Source organism: Lynx canadensis, chromosome A3 (assembly GCF_007474595.2).
Source record: "Lynx canadensis isolate LIC74 chromosome A3, mLynCan4.pri.v2, whole genome shotgun sequence".
Lineage (NCBI taxonomy): Eukaryota > Metazoa > Chordata > Mammalia > Carnivora > Felidae > Lynx > Lynx canadensis.
The window spans coordinates 24,057,235-24,076,876 of record NC_044305.1 but is presented as its reverse complement, the minus strand read 5'-3'; the positions used below and the strand labels follow the sequence as shown (position 1 = coordinate 24,076,876).

At 50.0% G+C, this 19,642-nt stretch overlaps 2 protein-coding genes and 1 pseudogene across 11 annotated transcripts in view; 2 read left to right on the top strand and 1 right to left on the bottom strand.

Annotated features, from left to right (window-relative positions):
- Positions 1-1,073: 1,073 nt before the first annotated feature.
- Positions 1,074-1,781, top strand: LOC115510175 (annotated as a pseudogene).
- Positions 1,782-8,628: 6,847 nt separating this feature from the next.
- On the top strand, positions 8,629-17,352 carry TP53INP2 (tumor protein p53 inducible nuclear protein 2). 3 transcript variants are annotated; one of them, XM_030309749.1, is made up of 5 exons: positions 8,629-8,807; positions 9,634-9,741; positions 12,526-12,700; positions 13,223-13,391; positions 13,980-17,352. In XM_030309749.1, the coding sequence occupies exons 3-5, from the start codon at positions 12,577-12,579 to the stop codon at positions 14,230-14,232; spliced, it is 546 nt and encodes a 181-aa protein (XP_030165609.1). In that variant the 5' UTR covers positions 8,629-8,807; positions 9,634-9,741; positions 12,526-12,576; the 3' UTR covers positions 14,233-17,352. The 3 variants fall into 3 exon arrangements, with proteins under 3 accessions (XP_030165609.1, XP_030165607.1, XP_030165608.1); XM_030309747.1 differs by having other exon boundaries at positions 13,103-13,391; XM_030309748.1 differs by lacking the exon at positions 9,634-9,741 and having other exon boundaries at positions 13,103-13,391.
- A 1,306-nt stretch (positions 17,353-18,658) lies between these two features.
- Positions 18,659-19,642, bottom strand: part of NCOA6 (nuclear receptor coactivator 6) — a 107,627-nt gene continuing 106,643 nt past the window's right edge. For all 8 annotated transcript variants that reach the window (XM_030309738.1, XM_030309740.1, XM_030309741.1 and 5 more), the window contains one exon: positions 18,659-19,225. In XM_030309738.1, coding sequence (XP_030165598.1) covers positions 19,182-19,225 — 44 coding nt within the window. In that variant the 3' untranslated portion in view covers positions 18,659-19,181. The remainder of the gene's footprint in view (positions 19,226-19,642) is intronic.

Here is a 19,642-nt window from a genome sequence, read left to right as displayed (position 1 = left end):
TGAAAACAAAGCAAATGATCAGCTACAGGGAACTGATTGGACAACTTCAGTCTATCCATACTATGATATAATGTAATACTGTGTGGTTATTAACAAAGAATGAAGAAGTACTATGTACTATTAGGGACTGATCTCCATGTTATATTGTTAAGTTAAAAAAAGCAAATTTCAGGGCGTCTGGGTGGCTCAGTCGGTTGAGCGTCTGACTTAGGCTCAGGTCATGACCTCGCAGTTCGTGAGTTCAAGCCTCACGTCAGGCTCTGTGCTGACAGCTCACAGCCTGGAGCCTGCTTCAGATTCTGCGTCTCCCTCTCTCTCTGCCCCTTCCCCGCTCATGCTCTCTCTCTGTCTCTCAAAAATGAATAAACATTAAACATTTTTTTTATAAAAAGCAAATTTCAGGGGTGCCTGGGTAGCTCAGTCGGTTAAGTGTCCAGCTTTGGCTCAAGTCATGATCTCACAGTTCATGAGTTTGAGCCTGCATTGGGCTCTGTGCTGACAGCCCAGACCTGGAGCCTGCTTCAGATTCTGTGTCTCCCTCTCTCTCTGCCCCTGCCCCACTCACACTCTGTCTGTCTCTCTCAAAAATAAATAAACATTAAAATAAATTTTAAAAACAAATTTCAGAACAGTATGCACAGCTCTCGTTTGTGTTCAAAATGGGGTGATCACATATACATATACGTACATACATATCCATATGTATAGGTAAAGAATATTTCCAACACTTCACACAAGAAGCTGGGTAACAGCAGTCACCCCTAAGGAGCAGAAGTTGATTGGAGGGTGCTGGGGTTAGAAATGAGAAGGAAACCTATATCCTTTTATTCTCTAGGCTTTTGAATTACGTGCATTTTAATCTATTCAGAAATGAATGAAAATGTATTAAATCCAAGAACAACAGTCCAGCTCCCAAAAGTAATTTTAAAATGGCTCTAGGCTTGTGGCCAGACAACCCCTCATGGCCAGGGCTGCTGCTTGTGCTTGGGCGGGGTGTGGTGCCCCCACCCCACCCCTCTCTTCCCCCGCCACCTCCCACCCCCCAGCACACACCCCCACCCCGGGTCAGGAAGATGGTGAAGTATTTCTGGGCCAGAGCTTGCTTGCTCCACAGTTCCTGGGACCAAGTGTTGGCTGCCTTCCGGCAGCAGCACCCGAATCCCTATAGCAAACATGTCTTGACCGAAGACGGAGTGCACCAGGAGGTGGCCCCTGACCCAGTGTCTCCTGACCAAGACCAACAGGATTCCCTGCTGGGCGGAGCGACTGCTTCCTGCCAGTGTTGCTCCCTCGGTGTACATCCTGGAGGATTCTATTGTGGACCCACAGAACTAGACCATGACCACCTTCACCTGGAACATCAACCAGGCCCAGCTGCTGGTGGTGGAAGAACTATGTGTTTACTGTGTGAACTCTGATAACAGCAGCTGGACCAAAATCCACTGGGAAGCCTGGGTCTCCTCCAGCTTATTTGGTGTCTCCAAAGCTGTCCACGAATTTGGCCTTGCCTGGCTCAAGAGCAATTGTGACCAAGACTAGGAAGGGCTTTGAAAACATCTTGGCCAAGCTGCAAGGTGAGGCCCCTTCCGAACCCCTTGTTGAGACAGCCAAGGAAGCCAAGGAGAAGGCAAGGGGGACAGCACTGGCAGCTACAGAGGAGGCCAAGGACCTTGCCAGCAAGGCCGCCACCAAGCAGCAACAGCAGCAGCAGCAGTTTGTGTAGCTAGCCCAGGCCCTGGTGTGGTAGGACACCTGACCACCCTGCTCAAATCCCTCCACCTTTTCCCTCTTGTGCTTTATTATTAAAAGTCAACCTCCAGCCCTTTCTATTGTCTGGGTGGTGGGTTGGGGATGGGAGTCCCGTTTGGCATTTACAGTGCACCAGGCCCGTTACCCATGTCTGAGTAGGGCCTGCTCATTCCCACATGAGGCAGTTGATGACGGGCACAGAGAGATGCAGTGACTTGTCCAGGATCACTGACAGAATGCAGGTGCAATGGTAAAAAATGCTAGACTGTAAGCTCCATGAGGGCAGGGACCTTTGTTGCATTCTCTCATGTGTCCCAAGTACCTGGAACAATACCTAACACAAAACAGGCACTTTTTTGTTGACTTAAAAAAAATTACTCTAATATTTATTTATAATTCTTGAAAGACATCAGAGGGTCTGTAATCCAGGTCAACACTCTTTAGAATCTCCTGTGTTCTCATTAACCCTCTCAAGCCACATTGTTGCCTCTCAGTGCCCCTCACTCACCAAACTTGTCACTTTCCATCAAAACTTGTCCCCCGAGGCCCTTGCCCGCAGCTTTGCTTTTCTTTTTCCTCCCCACCTTACCATTCAGTGTCTGTCATCCTGTTATCCTACTTTTGTGTCACACACACACACACACACACACATACAAAGCAGTCAGACAAAATAAAACTCTCCTTAGAAAATCATGGGCAGAAGACAAGAAAGCAGACAAAGGAATTCCCCATTAATGCCCTCATTGTACAGAAACAGAGACCCACAGAGGGACAGAAAGTCACCCCAAATTACATAGCAAGTCAGAAGCAGAGCCAAGACAAAGGTGCAGGGCTCCTGATTTGAAGTCATATTCCAGGGCATTCAACCCATTTGTCCTACTCAAGCTTCTACTCATCCTTCAAAGTGTACCTCAGATGCCCTGTCTTCCCTGAAGCCTTCCTTGAATCTCTCTCTTTTTTTTTTTTTTGGATTCCCCTAGCATCTTGTCTTACCCACTGTCATAGCCCCTATCTCCCTGTTTTATAATGTCTCTGATTATATTTCTGCTTACACTGAAAGAGATTCTCAAGTATAGAAAAGGCATCTGTCTCCCAGAGAGTAACTAGTCATTACTGAGTGTGATGAATTGAAAGTGTATAATGCTCTAAGGACAGGCAGACAATATGTTTTGGGGGCTGTGAGAAGGGAGAAGTTATTTCTTCCCAAAGAGATCTTGGAAAGCTTCCTGGAAGAAGTGCCTTTTGGCTGATATATACCTAGAGTTGCATCCCACATATTGAAGTTACTTAATTTCAAGTATATGACTTTGGCAAAAGAAAAAAAGAAAAAAATGATGTTTTCCCATTTGTAACACTATTATGAGTTTTACAAAAATATTTGCACGAAGACAAAATGTACTAGTTGGGGGCGCCTGGATGGCTCAGTTGGTTAAGCATCTGACTTCAGTTCAGGTCATGATCTTGCAGTTTGTGAGTTTGAGCCCCACACTGGGCTCTACACTGACAGTGAAGAGCCTGCTTGGTATTCTCTCTCTTTCCCTCTCTCTTTGGCCCTCCCCTACTTGCTCTCTCTCTCTCTCTCTCTCTCTGTTTCTCTCTCTCAAAATAATAAATAAACTTTCAAAATACCTTTAAAAAAAAGACAAAATGTACTCGAGTAAGATTAGTAACTCATGCTGCCTCTTGATTTTCATGCAAAAAACTTTTTGAACACATGTGTAGAAGTCTTCTATAGTTGTGTTACAAACTTCCACAAACTTAGGGGCTCAAGACAGCGCTTACTTATTAGCTACAGTTTTATTAGTCAGAAGTCCAGGCACAGCTCATTTGGGTTCTCTGCTCAGGGACCCACAGGGTGAAATTGAGGTGTTGACCACCGTGTCCTCATCTGAAGACTCAAATAGGGAAACTTTTTCTTCCAGGCTCCCTCAGGTTGTTGGCAGAATTCATTTCCTTGCAGCCATATTATTAAGATCCTTATTTTATTGCTATCTGTTATCTGGGGGCTGCTCTCAGCTTCTAGAGGCCCCTCTTGGGTCCTTGCCATGTGGCCCTCTCCAAAACATGGCAGTTTGCTCCTCCAAGGCCAACATGGGAATGCTGCTTGAGAAAATGATTTTATGTTAGGTAAAGATACTGTAAAATTTTCACACATAGGCTTTATAATTTTTACACTATTTATTATTATATGTGCACAGATGTACATCCAATATTTCTATACACTGCTACATATACAGAAACATGATCTTGGGCCTCAGCAGTCTGAGACTCAATTTCCTCATCTGTAAAATGGGGATAGAAACGCTGTCCATCCTGGAATGTGACAGGCATACAGTAAATGCTCAATAAATATAAGCTGCCAATTACATTAATAAAGAATTAATAAAGAATAAAGAGGGTCTAGACACATGGAAATTAGGTAGGGGGAGAGGGACGGGCCCCCTAGGAAGAGGAAACTGCGAGAGCAAAATCCTGGAAGCAGAAAAACTGGTGGTAGCTTGGAGTGTGATCATTTGCATGGTGTGTGTGTGTGTGTGTGTGTGTTGACGGAGAAGGCCAAATGAGTGGGTGAGGGCAGCTTCACTCACCCCTCGAGTCAGTACTTACTGAATGTTTACTGTGTACCAAGTACCGTGAGAGCATGCCTGGTCTGCCGTGTGAATTGCAGCCTAGAGATGGTAGGGAGCCAAGGAGGAGCTATGAGCAGGAAAGGGCGGTGGTCTGAGCTGCAGGGAGCCCATCTGCTCCTAGAAGAGTGGCTGCCTCAGCAGGGGGGAACCTCATTGTCTACTTTCTCCTTCCCAGCCTCAAAGCTGGAGGGATGCCACCATTTCCTTTCAAAAGTTCTAAATGTGGGAATTCATGCAGGGCATTCACACCAGAGCAGCTCACTTGGGTAATTGTCTACACTCAAACATACCCAAGGAACCCCAAAGTCACCACCCCAACCTCAAATCATGGGCAGGTGGACTAAAACCAAGCCAGGCATTTCACTTCCTGTCACCTGCCTCCTCTTCCTGAAATGAATCCTGTCCTGACTATTCCTTCCTCTAGGGAGGACAAACAGACACAAACAAACTCGGATGCCTGAAGGTTGGGACTGGAGATACCGTTTAGGAAGCATGAGGCCAGCCACTTTGCAGATGGGAAAACAGACAAAGAAAGTGATTTACCCAGGAACCCAGGCAGTGAGCCCAGGATAGAACCAGGACTGAAATTTGGATTTACTGACAATCAGGCCAAGGTGTTCACACACACACACACACACACACACACACACACACACCATCCTCAATTTAAACACCTCTGAGTTGGACAACAAACCCATCTGAATAGAAATTCTGGATATATGGCTCCTGGTTAAGGTATAGAACATTTGGTTTGGGAGGAGTTTGGGGATTATGTCTGCCCTAGTTGGCTTTACCAATTAAATTTTTTCCCATCTCTGTCCCAGTTTCTTGTACCAGTAAAATGGAAAGAAAATTATTATCTACATAGAGGGTTGTTGTGAAGATTAAATTAATTATTGACATGGGTAAGGACTTAGAATAGTACCTGGCACATAGAAATCCCAATAGTATCATAATTAATCTTCTCATTTAACTGTAGTTCTGGGACTAGTGGAGGGCAGGGAAGGGCTATGCTTCTGAGTGATCAGGACTCCTGATTTTGACTCAGATTCCAAGCTACCCTGTGGTCTTTGTCTCAGCCTTGCTGTCTATCTGAGAGGGGAAAGGGAGAAGGGATGAATGGTGAGGCAGTTCTCCAGCGGGCTCATATCTTCAAGTACACACAAGGTCTGTGAAAGACACACCCAGGCTGACACATCTCTGTCCTTTGAAGTGGGGGGCCCCAAGTCATTGGTGAGGCCCCAGGGTTTGGTGAGGGCAAGCCTCAGGCCCAAACAGGAATAGAAGGATGGCCTCTTGACCTCCAATCCTGGAGCCCATAAAACTGGGAAGGTGCTTATGTCTGAGCAGGGATTGGATGGGTATGGGCATCTGTTAACTCCGTGGGTGTGAGTTCATGTGCATGTGTGTATGTTTGTACACGGATGCCTCCATGTGTATGTGAAGACATCCATGTCTATCCAGCAATGGCAGTCTCTAATTGGAAATAAGTCTCCAGTATTACCTCCAGCATGGTGCCCACTGCCTCTTTTTACAACCTTCAGGTCCAGACCAGGGTCCCAGAATACTAACCTCCCCCACTCCTTTGCCACCAGGTTCAATAGATAGCTCTGCTGGTCTACAATTCTAAGCAGGTAACTTGACCTCTCTGTGCCTGTGTGCCTCAGTTTCTCCACCTGTAAGATGAGGAGTTTGGATGAATTAAGATCTGAGGTGTCCTCCAACCCTGATAATAAATCTACAGTGCAGAGGGATGGGTCCTAGGGGTTTCAGGAGAGGATACCGCTACTTCCATGGGTACCTCTGATTCTACAGAGAAATGGAAGACTGGGATCTGCCCTAGCAGCCTGTACATGGGGTTCAGCCAAAGCTGGGAGCAGAATCTAGCTCATCAGAGTGTATGCCAGAGGCCCCTTCCCTGGGCTTGAGAAATGAAAATCCTGTGCCCAACAGAATGCTCCCTACACCAGGGTCCAGGATCCAGGTGAAGATTCCTATACCAGCCACCCTTCTTGAGCTGTAAATGCTGAGCTTTTGATTGGAGTCTACTCTGCCAGTCCCAGCATAGGCTGGGTGGGGGTAGTATATGGACAGAGATTACGCCCTTGGGATGCCAACCATCCATTTAGGAACACACACACACACACACACACACACACATTTAGTCATCACTACCTCTTGTTTATTGAATAAATGACTGTCCATCAAAGTAGGGTGGGGAAGGCTACCTGGAGGAAGAAGGTGTGAGTAGAGTCCTGAAGACAGAAAATATATGCATTCACAAAGGCCTGAAGAGGGCATTCCCTCAAGAGGGAAACAGCTTGAGCAATACCACAACTGTGGGAGAGTGTTAAGGAGACAGGAATTTGACATTAGCACAAGCTGCATACAGGAGAAGTGGGGATGAAGCCGGACAGAGCTAGGACTGGTTCATGGAAGGCTGAACCAATTAACAAATGCTGTGTTAAGGGGTGTGATATGTTGGGAGCCACAGAAGTTTTTAGAAGAGGCAAATGGTATGATGAGAGAGGAGTATTAGGGATTATTTCGTTTAAGTCAGCAAGGAGGTCAAGAGAGGATATGAAGTTAGCAGGAAGTAGATGCAAAGAGCAGAGGTTCAGGGTTGCACAGAATGACACTTTGGGGACACCACACCAAGAGCCAAAACACTGCTGCTCCTCCCCCCAGAAGCTTCTGGGTTTTATTTCCTGGCTCCTCCTAGTTGCTAGGGCTGAGGAGTCCCTCTGGAGTTTCAGACTAGGCTGGGGCAGGATTTTATCAGCAGAGCATGAAGCTCTGGCCTAGCTCACTCCCTGCCTCCTGTTGGGCCAGATGGGCAGCTCTCAGACCCACCCCCACCAGCCCTGCTCTACTGAGAGAGGACCCAGAACCTCCAGTCCTGGAGATTCAGAGGATGTGTATTTGTGGTCTCACCTCAGGTATTTCCCAGGCCATTGGGAGAGACAGGGTCTAGAACATGGGCTTGGTAGAATCCTGAGGATAGAGAATTTGAAAGAATCTCTAGATGCTTGGACATGTTAAATTTGACAGAAAAAAAAATTGAGGACCACAGAGGTAACATGACTTCCTTGAGGCCACACAGCAAGTTTGAGGCAGTCAGGACTAGGCCTAGGTTTCCCTGGGGAGGCTGAAGCACTCTGGGGTTTGGACAATCTGATGCATGTAGAGAGTGAAGAGGGTTGGGGCCAGGAACTATGGTTTCAGATCCTGGTTCTGCTATTTACCATAGCTTCGCAACCTGCAGGAAGTCAGGCTGAGTCTGTGTCCTCAAATGGAAAATGGGGAGAATACTCACCTTTTGGGGTTGTTGTGAAAATCAAAACACATATAAAGTGTTATAGAGTACAATTGGTGCCTGGCACTCAGTGTTTAGTAAATGTCAGTTAGTGGTCTGGCAGTGGCAATACTAGGTACTCAATAAATCTTTGTTGAATGCATAATTGAAAATTAATCCACATACTAACAGAGAGATTTGTGAGCCTGTAAGTTCCCCTGTGTGTAAATCAGACCTAATAATCCTTGTCCTGTCAGCCCTGGTAGCAATGTGGATTAAATAAAGCATAAATGTTCCAGTACAGAGCCATCTCCAGATGGGCTATTCAGTCCAGGGCAATTCCTCTTCAAGTCCCATTCTGAAAAACTTCCCGTCAACCGAGCCAATTCCTTTACATTCCTGGGTGCTCCCCTGGAACCAGGGAAAGGGATGTCCCTTACCTCCCAAGCCTGCCAGGCTGAGGAAAAATAGAGCGGGGAAAGCAGGGAATGTGAAGGGGTGAGGTGAGAGAAGAGGGAAGGTTGATGGGAAGAATGGACGTGCACGGACGTGGAGTTGAGGAAAGAGTACGGATTAGGGGATTTGGAGAGAGGATCCCTGTGAAAGGATATGGGGGACAGTGGGCTAGGTGAGGGCGCTAGGGCATATCCAGGAAATGCAGAAGATGGGGATCTCGTAGGGAGTGGGGACCGTCCTCATTAAGAGGTCTGTAGGTCTCCCTTGGAGCTAGAGGTCAAAGAACTCAGCAGTGGTCTCTCTGGGAGGCCCCCCGAGGCTCGGAGTCTGGAAGGAGCCACTATCCAGCGGATCGTGGAGGGGGTGGGGAGGGGGGATCCGAAGCTTGCGATTGGCCACCGCTCCGCCGGCCGGTGACGCTAGGCGGGCGGGCTCCTTTGTGACGTCACAATCAGCTGTTTGAACGTTCCAATTTGTGCGGTGAGCCCAGCAGCGGCCGCACAGTCTCAAAGCCCCGCAGGCGAGCGCAGCAGCCGCGAGCTTCCAAGCCGGAGCCCGGCCGCCTCCCAGTCCAGCCCTGCGATGCAGCCCGGCCTGTGATCAGCGCCGACGCCCGGACGCTCCGCCGCGCAACTACCTCAGAGCCACCCCGCCCACCGTACCTCCCCCTCCCCAAGGTGAGTCCAGACCGGCTTCGGCCCAGGGGGTCCCGCGTCTCTGGACACGCCCCGAGCTCCCGGCTCCCGGGTCTTTGTCTCCGCCGGCGGTGGCCGGGCTGCATTTCCATCTCCCGATTGGCTGCCGCACGCTGGTAGACCGTGACGTCTCTCTATTTGCATATGACATTGAGACGTCACCAAGGCCGGCACCGCCCCCCCCGGCTCGGGTCGCCTGTCCTCCGGTGACCCGGTAAGCGCTGGGTCGGGGCTTGGCTCACGGGTGAGGAACGCTGAAAGGCAGCAGGCCCGGAAGGGCCTCGGCAGTTTCCTGGGCTAACCCAGGTGCTGTAGTCAGGCCTCTGATCCCCTACTTAGGTCCGGGCGGCGCTGCTGGCTGTAGGTTGGAGTTCAGAGGCAGCCCAGAGCTCCACTTCTAGGTCGTTGGGGGGCAGCGCCAGATGGCGGAATATCCTCTCTCCAGCTCCAAGCTCTGCACCCCCGGGACTACCAAGCCGGAGCCTGATCTTCCTAATCGCTGTTGTGTGCAGCGCTTTAGAGGATGTCACTCCCAACCCCCAAACAAGGGGTCTTGGACTCCATTTCACCGAAGAGAAAACTGAAGCACAGAGGGGGGAAATTGTTTACTCCAGGTCATGAAGCTAATTAGAGTCATACCTACTGAGTGAATGATAGATGCATTAGCCATGGCACATGCCTAGTAGGAACTCAATACAAGTAACAAGTTACACATCCTCCTAACACTGGGGACTCCTCCACCTTGGGCTCATTGCCATCCAAATTTTATGGAGCTCTTAGGTCCCCTCATTCCTGGATCTTTTTCCAGGAGGCCTCTGGAGACCTGGTCCCCTTTTGTGGCCCTGACCCTCACTCTGAACCTTGGAGACCCAGAGCCCAATAAAATTGCTGCATCAAAATTTCTGACCACAGAAAGGTGAGTCATTGGCTGCCTCAGGGTGTCTCTGGGGCTGATGTTGGGGTAGGATGGAGGGTGAGAGTTCCCTGCTTGGCCCTTTATTACCTCCCCAACCCCTAGCATTGTCAGCTGAGAAGGACATGACCTGGCCTAGTGCTGGTGATTACTAGGCTTGTGCTGCCCCCTTCTCTGCTTACAGAGAGGGCCAGGAGAAGGGAGTAGGAGAAGGAGAGTTCTGGCTTTCCAAGTGGATGGGCCCAGAGACTGGGCCAAGAGTCCCATCCCAGCCTGGGCTTTGCTAAAGGATGGGTGGGGTAGAAGTGGCTTGGGGCTCAAGAGCTATTCTGGGCACAGCTGCTGTAGTTATTAAAGGGAATGGTTCTCCCTGGAGCAGAACTGGGAATGTGAGAACCAGGAAGCTGGCAAAGCTGGGAAAGCAAATCTGGGAGGCTCCCCCAGTGGTCATGAGAGGGGGCGGGCATTGGCTGGCTGGTGCTACTGTCACTCCTGGCTCTGTCACTTATTTGCTGTGTGACTTCAGGCAGGGAGCTTCCTCCCACTGAACCTCTTTTACCTTAATCTGTCTATAATTTGAGGAGACCCCCAATGGGTTCTGGTACACAGTGGGTGCTCTGGTAGATGCATGATGAATCTTGGTGTTGGGAACTCTAAACCCTTTTATAGCTGGGCAGAGGGGTTTTGAGGTGAGCAGTAACTTGAAAAGTTCTGACTCCTCTCTGACCTCCCTATCTCCCCTGCCTCATTATATTTTTGGGTGATTGTTTGCTGAGGCCTTCCTATGTATACTCTGGGCTGGATGTTTAGTGTCCTGGGACTAGACCTGCCTGGCCACCATCTAGTGTGTGTCTTTGGATAGACTGATTTCCTCTGATTCTCAGGTTGTAAAATGGGCCAGGTGAATATGATGGCCCTCACCAAGGCTCCAACCTTCTCTTCCTTCAGGAGGGGCCAAACTTTCAGGATTTTTGGTAACTGAATCACTGACTCCCTATGGCCGACAGACAGGTTGGGATATGTGGCTTGTATCAGGCAGACACTAGTTGGGGGTGCCCAACCTTTTATTATAATCTCTGTAGATTTCCCACCAGAGAAGCCAGCACCCAGGGAATACTTCTGTCTGGAGCCCACTGTGGGTTTGCAAATGTGGAAATACTCTGTTTATGGAGGTTGGATGATTCTGTGGCAAATATGAAAACATATCCCAGAAATGGGAGGGATAGAAATAACTCAGGTGGGTTAGCAGTAAGTGTAGACTGCCTCCAGGGAATAGAAAAGTAGACATGCCCCCAGGGAGTTCTACAGGAAATGTGGAAACATCCCTAGAGGAAGGTGACAAGTGTCTCAGTAGCAAAATGGTTGACCATCTTCAGGGGATAGGTGAGGAGGCTCAAGCTTTGGGACATCCAGGGGACTCCTAGCCAGGCCTAGTCCTAAGGCAGGCTGAAGTGGGGAGAAGGGCAGGTCTATAGCCACCTCCTTGACATCTCTATTCCTGGAGCAGGGGATCTCCTTTCTTATTTTCATCCAGGGAAGGGCTGATTGAGGGGTTGGGTCCTGGTCTTACCCTCACTGCTCATCCTTAAGGGCTCCTGGGGTTTGATAGGCCCTCCCTTCATCATTACCTCCCACTGACCTGCTGTCTCTCTGAGGCCAGGCAACCTGATCTTCCTCCTAGCCAGGAATGCTGCCCTTGAGCAGGAGCTTAGGTATAGGGGGTGAGAGGGGGGAGGGCCCATGGGAATAGGATCTTAGAACCTCATCTGACAGACACAGATGAGAGCTGTGCAATCACATGGTAGTGGTTCTGTGGGATTTCTGCTAGCCAGTACTTTACAAGCCACACAGGCTCAAGTAGTGGTTCCTAATCTGGGGGGTCAAGGAGTAATGTTAGGAAATCATGATGAAAACTTCTTCCCAGAAAAATACCCAGGTCACCAAGTTAAAACTGTCTAATCCAGAGAGATACCCAGCAAAGGCAATGGAGTATAGTGATTGGGGGTGCTGACTCTGGAATCTGACTGTATGGGTTTAAATCCAACTTCTGTGTCTTATTAGCTGTGAGACTTTGCACAAGTTACATTACCTCTCTGAGCCGCAGTTTCTTTACCTGTAAAAGAGGGATAATAATTAGACCCACTTCCTAGAGTTGTTGTGAGAAGTACCTGTGGTAATATAGGTAAAGTGCTTAGGACAGTACCTAGCACATGAATGTTAGCTGTATTATGATAATAAGTAATCACAATATCAGACAGTTTCTTCCTTGCTTGGAGAACTGCTATTTACCCTTCAAGGTTCAGCGTGGATGTCCAACCCTCTGGAGACCTTTCCTGATAGAGTCTAGTCATATATATCACTCCTTCCATGCCCCTAGAGCATGCAATGATGTTAATAATTAACTAGTTGATTCTTTTACTGAACGCTTACTCTGTGCCCTGGTACGGCTCTAAGCACTTTGTGTTTAGCTCATTTAATTCTCATTAGAGCCCAGAGGAGGATACTATTATTAGCTCGTGTAATTCTTATAAGGGCCCAGAGGAAGGTACTATTATCACTGGCATTTGATAGATGAGAAAACTAAAGCACAGATGAGTTAAATAACTTCGTAAGGTCACGCAGAAAATAGAGAAGCATGAAAGCAGGTGGACTTACCAGGACACGCACACACCGCAGAGCTTCCCCACACATCCCTTAGAGCGTACTCTCACTATGCTCTGAGGGCTGGGGGTGATATCCCTAGCCGGGAGTCGGGTGGGCGCTGTGACTCCTCTCTGCACCTCCCAGGTATCTGCACTGCCGCTGGGCGCCCCCCTGAGACCGTTTCACTCTCCCACCATGTTCCAGCGCCTCACCAGCCTCTTCTTCAGTACTCCCCCGCCCCCCGAGGACCCCGGATGCCCCCGAGCCTTCGTCTCCGAGGAGGATGAAGTGGACGGCTGGCTCATCATTGATCTGCCGGGTGAGGCCTGAGTCGGGGGCCAGGACTCTGATCCCTGGGCCTGTGATGGGCAGGTGGCCGAGCTGCGGAGGGGAAGGGAGCTACTAGGGGATTGGGAAGCTCGCCTGGCCTCCTGGGCAAACTGGGGCTGAGGCAGTGACTGTGAAGGCAGGGTAACAGGGCCCCATCCCATGCAAAGCCCGGGCCATCTCCTGGTATCTCAGCGTTGGGGCCCACACCTCATGTGCCCTAGGGCAGCTGGTCGAGACTCCTGGCCCATGGGTGCCCCGTGGGCGCGGCAGGCGGGGCTGCGGGTCTGACTAACGATGCCCTTTCTCTCCCCGCCCCACTGTGTCCGGTGTGTGTGTGTCCCTCCCCGCTGCGCCCCCTCCTCTGCATGGCTACCCCTCCCGCGCCCCGTAGACAGCTACGCGGCTCCACCCAGCCCCGGGGCCGCTCCTGCTCCCGCAGGCCGCCCTCCGCCCGCGCCCTCCTTGATGGACGAGAGCTGGTTTGTTACCCCTCCCGCCTGTTTTACTGCAGAGGGGCCCGGACTCGGGCCCGCCCGCCTCCAGAGCAACCCCCTGGAGGACCTCCTCATCGAGCATCCCAGCATGTCCGTTTACGTCACCGGCAGCACCATAGTGCTGGAGCCTGGGCCCCCTTCCCCGCATCCCGACGCTGCCCTGCCTGACGGCGACCTTAGCGAAGGGTGAGCGGGCCGGGGACGTAGCCTGGAGACCTAGAGAAGCGTGTCCGGGAGGCAAGGGTCCAGGCCGGGAGGCTCGAGGAAGCGCGCCCCGGAGCCCGCCCTGCGTCGAAGGCGGGGCCTTTAGAGGCGTGTCTTCGTGGCAAAGAGCGGGGAAGAGGCTAGGGGAGGGCCTGAGGGTAAAGGGGCGGAGCTTTAAGAGAGGGAGAGGCCTGGCTTGTTGGCCCTGACAGGGCTGGGGAGAGACGGAGCTCCGAGGCTTCGGGCGGGTTTGGCGGAGGGGCGAGGCCGGAGCGCCGGAGAGGTGGGGTTTCCAGAGGCTAGCTCGGAAGGTAAGGACCGAATTGGAGGTGGGAGCCGAGCCTTCCCTGGAGTCCGGTTTAATCGTCACAGGGGTTAGAACTGAGGAGGCGTCTCCAGGCTGGCTCGGAGGAAGGGCTGGGGCCCACAAGAAGGGCACCGGGCGCCCTGCTAAGAGCAGAGACAGCATTGCGCTGGAGCGAGGGTGCGGGGACTGGGTGGGCGGTGCCAGCGCGCCTCTCCGCCCCGGGACCTGTCCGGCCCCGACCGAGCCCTGCTCTGTCCCCGCAGGGAGTTGGCGCCCGCCCGTCGTGAGCCCCGGGCCCTGCACCACGCCGCCGCCCCTCTGCCGGCGCGGGCTGCACTGCTAGAGAAGGCGGGCCAGGCGCGGCGGGTACAGCGGGCCCGGCAGCGCGCCGAGCGCCACGCGCTGAGCGCCAAGGTGGTGCAACGGCAGAACCGCGCCCGCGAGAGCCGTTCGCGCCGGCCCAAGCATCAGGGCAGCTTCGTCTATCAGCCATGCCAGCGCCAGTTCAACTACTGAGGATCCGCCGGCCGAACCACAAGCGCCTCGCGGACCCCGGACCCCTGTCGGGCCCCTCTGCCGCGGCCAGTGTGTTGCGCGAGGAGCGCCCTCCGCCCACCTGGGTTGGACACTACAACCTCCCTCCTCCTTGAGAGAGGTGGGGTGCTAGCCCCCTCTCCCACCTCCCTCGATTTTCCCACCACTGATCCTCTAATCCGCTTCTGAAGCCCCTCTGCCCACCCTCCGACCCCATGCCTGATATCTAATCCTCCATTTCCTCCCCCTCCCTTGACATTCCATCCTTCCTTCCTTCTCTGCTCTCTGTCCCCATCTCTACCCCGACTTCCTCTTCATCCTTGCCCTCCGTTCCTGTACCTCTGGCCCACTCCTTCCACTAGCCTCTTCTCCCAGACCTAGCTCTTTTCTCTGCCTTCAATTCCCACTTTACAGCCTCACCTATCTCATGTTTGGCACTACACGCACCCCTGCCCTTATTCATTCCCAGTAATTCCCTCCCAAACGGATAGGGGGTGGCGCTGAGACTAAAGGCCTCTGCCTTTAGTCTCCCCCCTCCCTCTCCCCTGGGATTGGACTCCTTGGAGTTGTTTAGGCCTGTAAAGGTAAAGTATGTGGAATAGGACTGTGAGATGTGAGTTAGAAGGAGAAGTGGAGGGAATCAAGGGTAAGAGGCAGCCTACTGGAGATGTAGACAGGACATACAGGTTAAGAACCTGTGGGGAGCAGGGCACCATGGGAGCTGGCCCTGTGCTTGCTCAGTGGCCAAGCCCTCCTCTTGGGCTTGAGCCTGGAGTCTGCCCCCAGTTTTTATAATCCCATTTACCATATCTCTCCTCTGAAATTCACTCCTCTGAACGCCTGAGTCTGAAGGGCTTAGTACCTTGTTGCCCTACCCCCAACATGTCACCCCAGGAATAGAGGCTGGGCAAGGCCCTGCCACCTGGCCATATGTTCACGTGCCCAAGGTGCTAGAACTAGTTTAGGAGAGATGCAGGCCAGAGGGCTTCTAGGCAGGGAAAGTGCACACTCCAGAGTAAAAATGCAGGGGAATGATGCTGGGGAGGACAAGCTGTGGGGTGAAGCCATCCCAAGACTGACAGCTCAGCCTTCGTGTTTCACCTCTGGCCTTGTATTTCACTCTGCTCAGGATGGCTAATAAACACTCCCGGGTAGGAAGCCAGGAGCCCCACTGTCCCAACCCCCAAACAGTCCCTATCCAGGTTCAGGGCTTCCAGGGGGCCTCTCATTTTCTCCCCCAGGGCTCTCTTCCTTTCTAGTCCAACGGGGAGAAATGGGGGCCCTATGGTTACCCTCCCCCTCTCCAGTAAGCAACTGGAGGAGGGAACTTGAATCCCTGGGTGAGACCAGCGGGGTCACAGGCAGACAGCATTCTCCTTCTTATGGTGGGAGTGAATTTTGGGCTCAGTCACCAGCAACAGCTTCTTGGGATATCCTGAGTTGCTTCCCTTTTCCTCTAATTGTCCTTTTTTAGTGTGTGCTTTCTTCCTTGACACTTTTAAGATTTCCTGTTACATACTTACATAGGTCTTCCCCCTCATTCCAATTCCAGGTTTCTAGGCCTCACAGCCAAGCTGAGGCTTGGTTGGAAAACTCTATAATCTCATGACGGTAAAGGCAGCTGCCCTCCCTGATCTTATAGCCCCAAGGCTCGTGTTGGGTATATGGATAAGGGAGGGGGTAGCCCCATGGTTGCCAGGATGGGGACAAAGGAAGTTCCTGTTGGGGTCTCCTATCCAAGCCAAATCTACAGTAAAAGGAGATCAAAGTCCCTAAGCCAGTCCACTAGGGCCCCAGTAGTTACAACCTTGCTTCTCTTGCCAAGGTTCTCCTTCAGTTATAAAGAGTTGCTTTTATTCTTTCAGCAACCCCGTGGTCACTTCACAGCCAGCTTAGGGTCTCCCGCACTTCCGAGAGCTTAAGCTCCCTCCAGCTCTTCCTGCCTACTCCTTTGCTGCCAGCTGGGGCATAGGCTCAGTTGTGAGCAGTCCCCATGATCCTTCTGGTGTGGAGGGGGCGAGCAAGTTATAGGACATTTGGCTCAAATTTCAAGAGACTCCTTACACATATTTCTGGAGGCTCCTGTAGTTCTAGAACCCTCCAATGCCATCACCTGGCTGGTTGTAAGGCTCATATGTTTTTGTACTTTCCTACAGATTCGGTAGCATTTAAGTGTGGCAATATTTTAATTGTGTATAGATTTCTATGAACCAACACTACTCAGTCTCCTGCTAGTCTGATTCCTGAAGCATCAGACCTCATCATACTGTATTGACTGTGTATGTGCCTTTCACCTTGAGCATGCTTCAGGATTTTTTTTTTTAAGCCACAGAACTTGAATACACGAGGGAACTAGAATTCATAAAGTCCTATGCAACCTTAGACAGGAGGGGGTGAGAGAGTCTGTCGTGACTGATGTTTTCAGAGACCCTGGAGAAGTTGTATTAATTAATGTCAATATTACTAGCACATTGCCAAAACTAAGTATGTCAGAGAGACCCCTGTTTCTACAGTGAGACCCAAGTACATCAAAGGGTGACTTACAGTAATTCCCCAATATGTCTGAGTGCTCTCGTCAAGCTGGTTGTCACTTTCCAGCTTTTGCCAGTTTGGCCTTCGCAGGGTACCATGTGTGTATGAATGCAGTTTGCTGCTGTTTGGGGGTATGCCTGCTCCCCACCCCCCCACCTGGAACCCTGATCAGTTTGTTCTGACCTAGAATGTCTTAGGTGCAACAAGAACCCCACTAGAGCTCTTGGATGCCTCCTCAGATCCATGTGGCTTTATGTGAGGGGACTGAATGCAGACACACCATAGCCCCTAGTATCTTCCCTCTTGCCCTGCCACCTAGTTCCAAATGAAACCAACAAGTTGAATGAATCCCTCTTGGATGTATTTTGAGACTGGCTGAAATGAGGCAACTCTGGTTGACCATGTTGTGACATGCTGACAGACTCAAGGACACAACCACCTCAATCCAGTCATGTGGCATGCCTGTGTACGTGTATAACAGGATTCTGATTGTTAGATTTTGATGTTATTCCTCTATGGGAGAAAAAAATTAATATAAAGAAAAATAAATAAAAATCTATTTAAAGCACATTATGCTTTCTGTCTGTATAGAGCTAAAGTAGAAGCAGCACTCTGCAATCTCAAGCACAGTATTGGCATAGGGATTATTACTAGGCTGGCTTTGGTTCTGGTTGTGTGTGTCACATACAGGGAAGGAAGAGGGAAGATGAGCTTGCTGGAAATAGAACCAGACAATTGTGGGGTCTGACTCATAAATAACTACTTTCAGAGGATCCTTATAACCCAAGACATCTATAATGACAATTGAAACACAGATGAGAATAAGCATGACGGAGTCATGGTCTCAGGCATTAGGTTCTGGCAAGGGCAAGGAGAGACTGCAGGGGAAGGGATGAGTCTGTGTCTAGCTGTAGAAGACACAGCAGAAGGCAGAGGCCCAGACCAAGACAAGGACAGAGCCCTAAGCATCAGAGTTCACTGAAGGTTGAGAGTAGGGTGGGGGCAGAAGCAGCAGGTTTGGAGTCTATAATTTTTAGGTAGGAATTAAGCCAGGAAAGGGCAAAACCTGGGCATATTGATGAGAAATCACCCCTAAGCCTAATGTAGATGAGAAACAGGGTACCCAAAGGGCGGAAAAGTCGTGGACACCTTTGAAGTATACCACACAAAATGACCACTTTTATTTGGAAGCTACCTGATCTAACCACAGAACTGAAATGAAGGTGGAAAGCTGACCTAAAGTGGGCTAGATTCTTTATTTTTTTTATTTTTTATTTTCTTTTTTTTTTAATATATGAAATTTATTGTCAAATTGGTTTCCATACAACACCCAGTGCTCATCCCAAAAGGTGCCCTCCTCAATACCCATCACCCACCCTCCCCTCCCTCCCACCCCCCATCAACCCTCAGTTTGTTCTCAGTTTTTAAGAGTCTCTTATGCTTTGGCTCTCTCTAAAGTGCACTAGATTCTTGATGCTGTTACAAAGAATCTTGCTGGTTAGTCTGGGCTTATCTGTTGAATGGAGGAAATGTTTACAGGTGTTTTGAAGCAATCCATCCTGTCACTGTAGAAACATATGTAAGAGGTGGAGAAAAAGTGCATCTGGGTTACTGATGGCTTCCTGTCCCTAAAAAATTCTGGGTGGCCTTTGATCCTAAGTTGATTCTGTTATTTGCATCCAAAACAAATTTGACCAACATCTATCAAAGTGCCTGGTACAGTGCTGAAACACTGAAACAGGCTAGTTTCTTCAAAGTCAGTATAGTAAGGACAAGGTGGAATTCTAATTTACAAAGAAGGCTGTTCCTACTCATCTATGGTCCAAACAAAGAGTTTGTTCACCCAGTAATCCCTTGCCAATAACGTACATTTATGTTCTAGGACAATGACATTTATTGAACACATTCAATATTTCACATTGTACAAACCCTTAGATTCTCTTTATTCACTGGTCCATTTCTACAACAAATACATCCAAAACACTATATAATAAAATTATTTACAACATTTCCAAATGAGAAGCTTCTTTTTGCTCCCGCTACTGCTATTCACACACATAACTTCCACAGCACAATACATCATTAGAAGATCTAAAAATGCTCACCCTGTACTCTAGGCTGCTTAGGAAATGTGAAAACTAATAACATAATTGCATTAGCTCCTCTCAATACATGGCAACATTTTAGAAACCTTGAACTTCATCTTGCAACACCAAAAAAGGGTTCAACAACTCTGCTTTCCCCATTGCACTTTATGAAACAGGTTGCAGGGACTAGGAAAAGGGCTGCTTTATTAAAATGACTAACTGTACAGAAATGGATTTTAAAAAGTCACAGCTCAAAATTGCTTTTTGTAAAATTCACACACATTTACAAGGATCAAGTCGCTTCCAGCTTGTTTACTTGGATTTTCTTCGCTTGGATTGCACCGCACTGGTTATGTCTGTCGGGGGAAAGAAAGGACATGCTCAGCTGAGGCAACTCTTTATGGCAGTGCTGTTTAGGCAGTCCACAGGAAGCAGGGCTGGCCGGAGTGGGGTCCTACTGGACTCTGAATAAATCTAAGGTCCTCAAAAGGAGTGCTCAGTGTGGAGAGGGTGTCAGGCCTAGACCTGTAGAGTAGGGCCTTGGAGACTTGGGACGTAGGGTACAGGTGGTGGGAAATGGAGCACACATAAGCAGTTGGAAAAAGAGGCAGGGGTGGGGAGAGTACCTGAAGCTGGGCAATTAACCCCACAATCTCCATCACCAGTTCTTATCACCCAGTGAAATGACAGAATGAGTGCTTTTGGTGATATATCCATGAGTGTTGCTACAAGCAAGTGAGTAAGCTGTGCCAGAGTGCAAAGAACCAGCCTCT

Coding starts and splice junctions, on each gene's coding strand:
- TP53INP2 (XM_030309748.1), top strand. CDS start 12,577: ATGTTCCAGCGCCTCACCAGCCTCTTCTTCAGTACTCCCCCGCCCCCC. Junction 12,701..13,102: donor GCTCATCATTGATCTGCCGG/GTGAGGCCTGAG, acceptor CGCGCCCCGTAG/ACAGCTACGCGGCTCCACCC. Junction 13,392..13,979: donor GACGGCGACCTTAGCGAAGG/GTGAGCGGGCCG, acceptor CTGTCCCCGCAG/GGAGTTGGCGCCCGCCCGTC.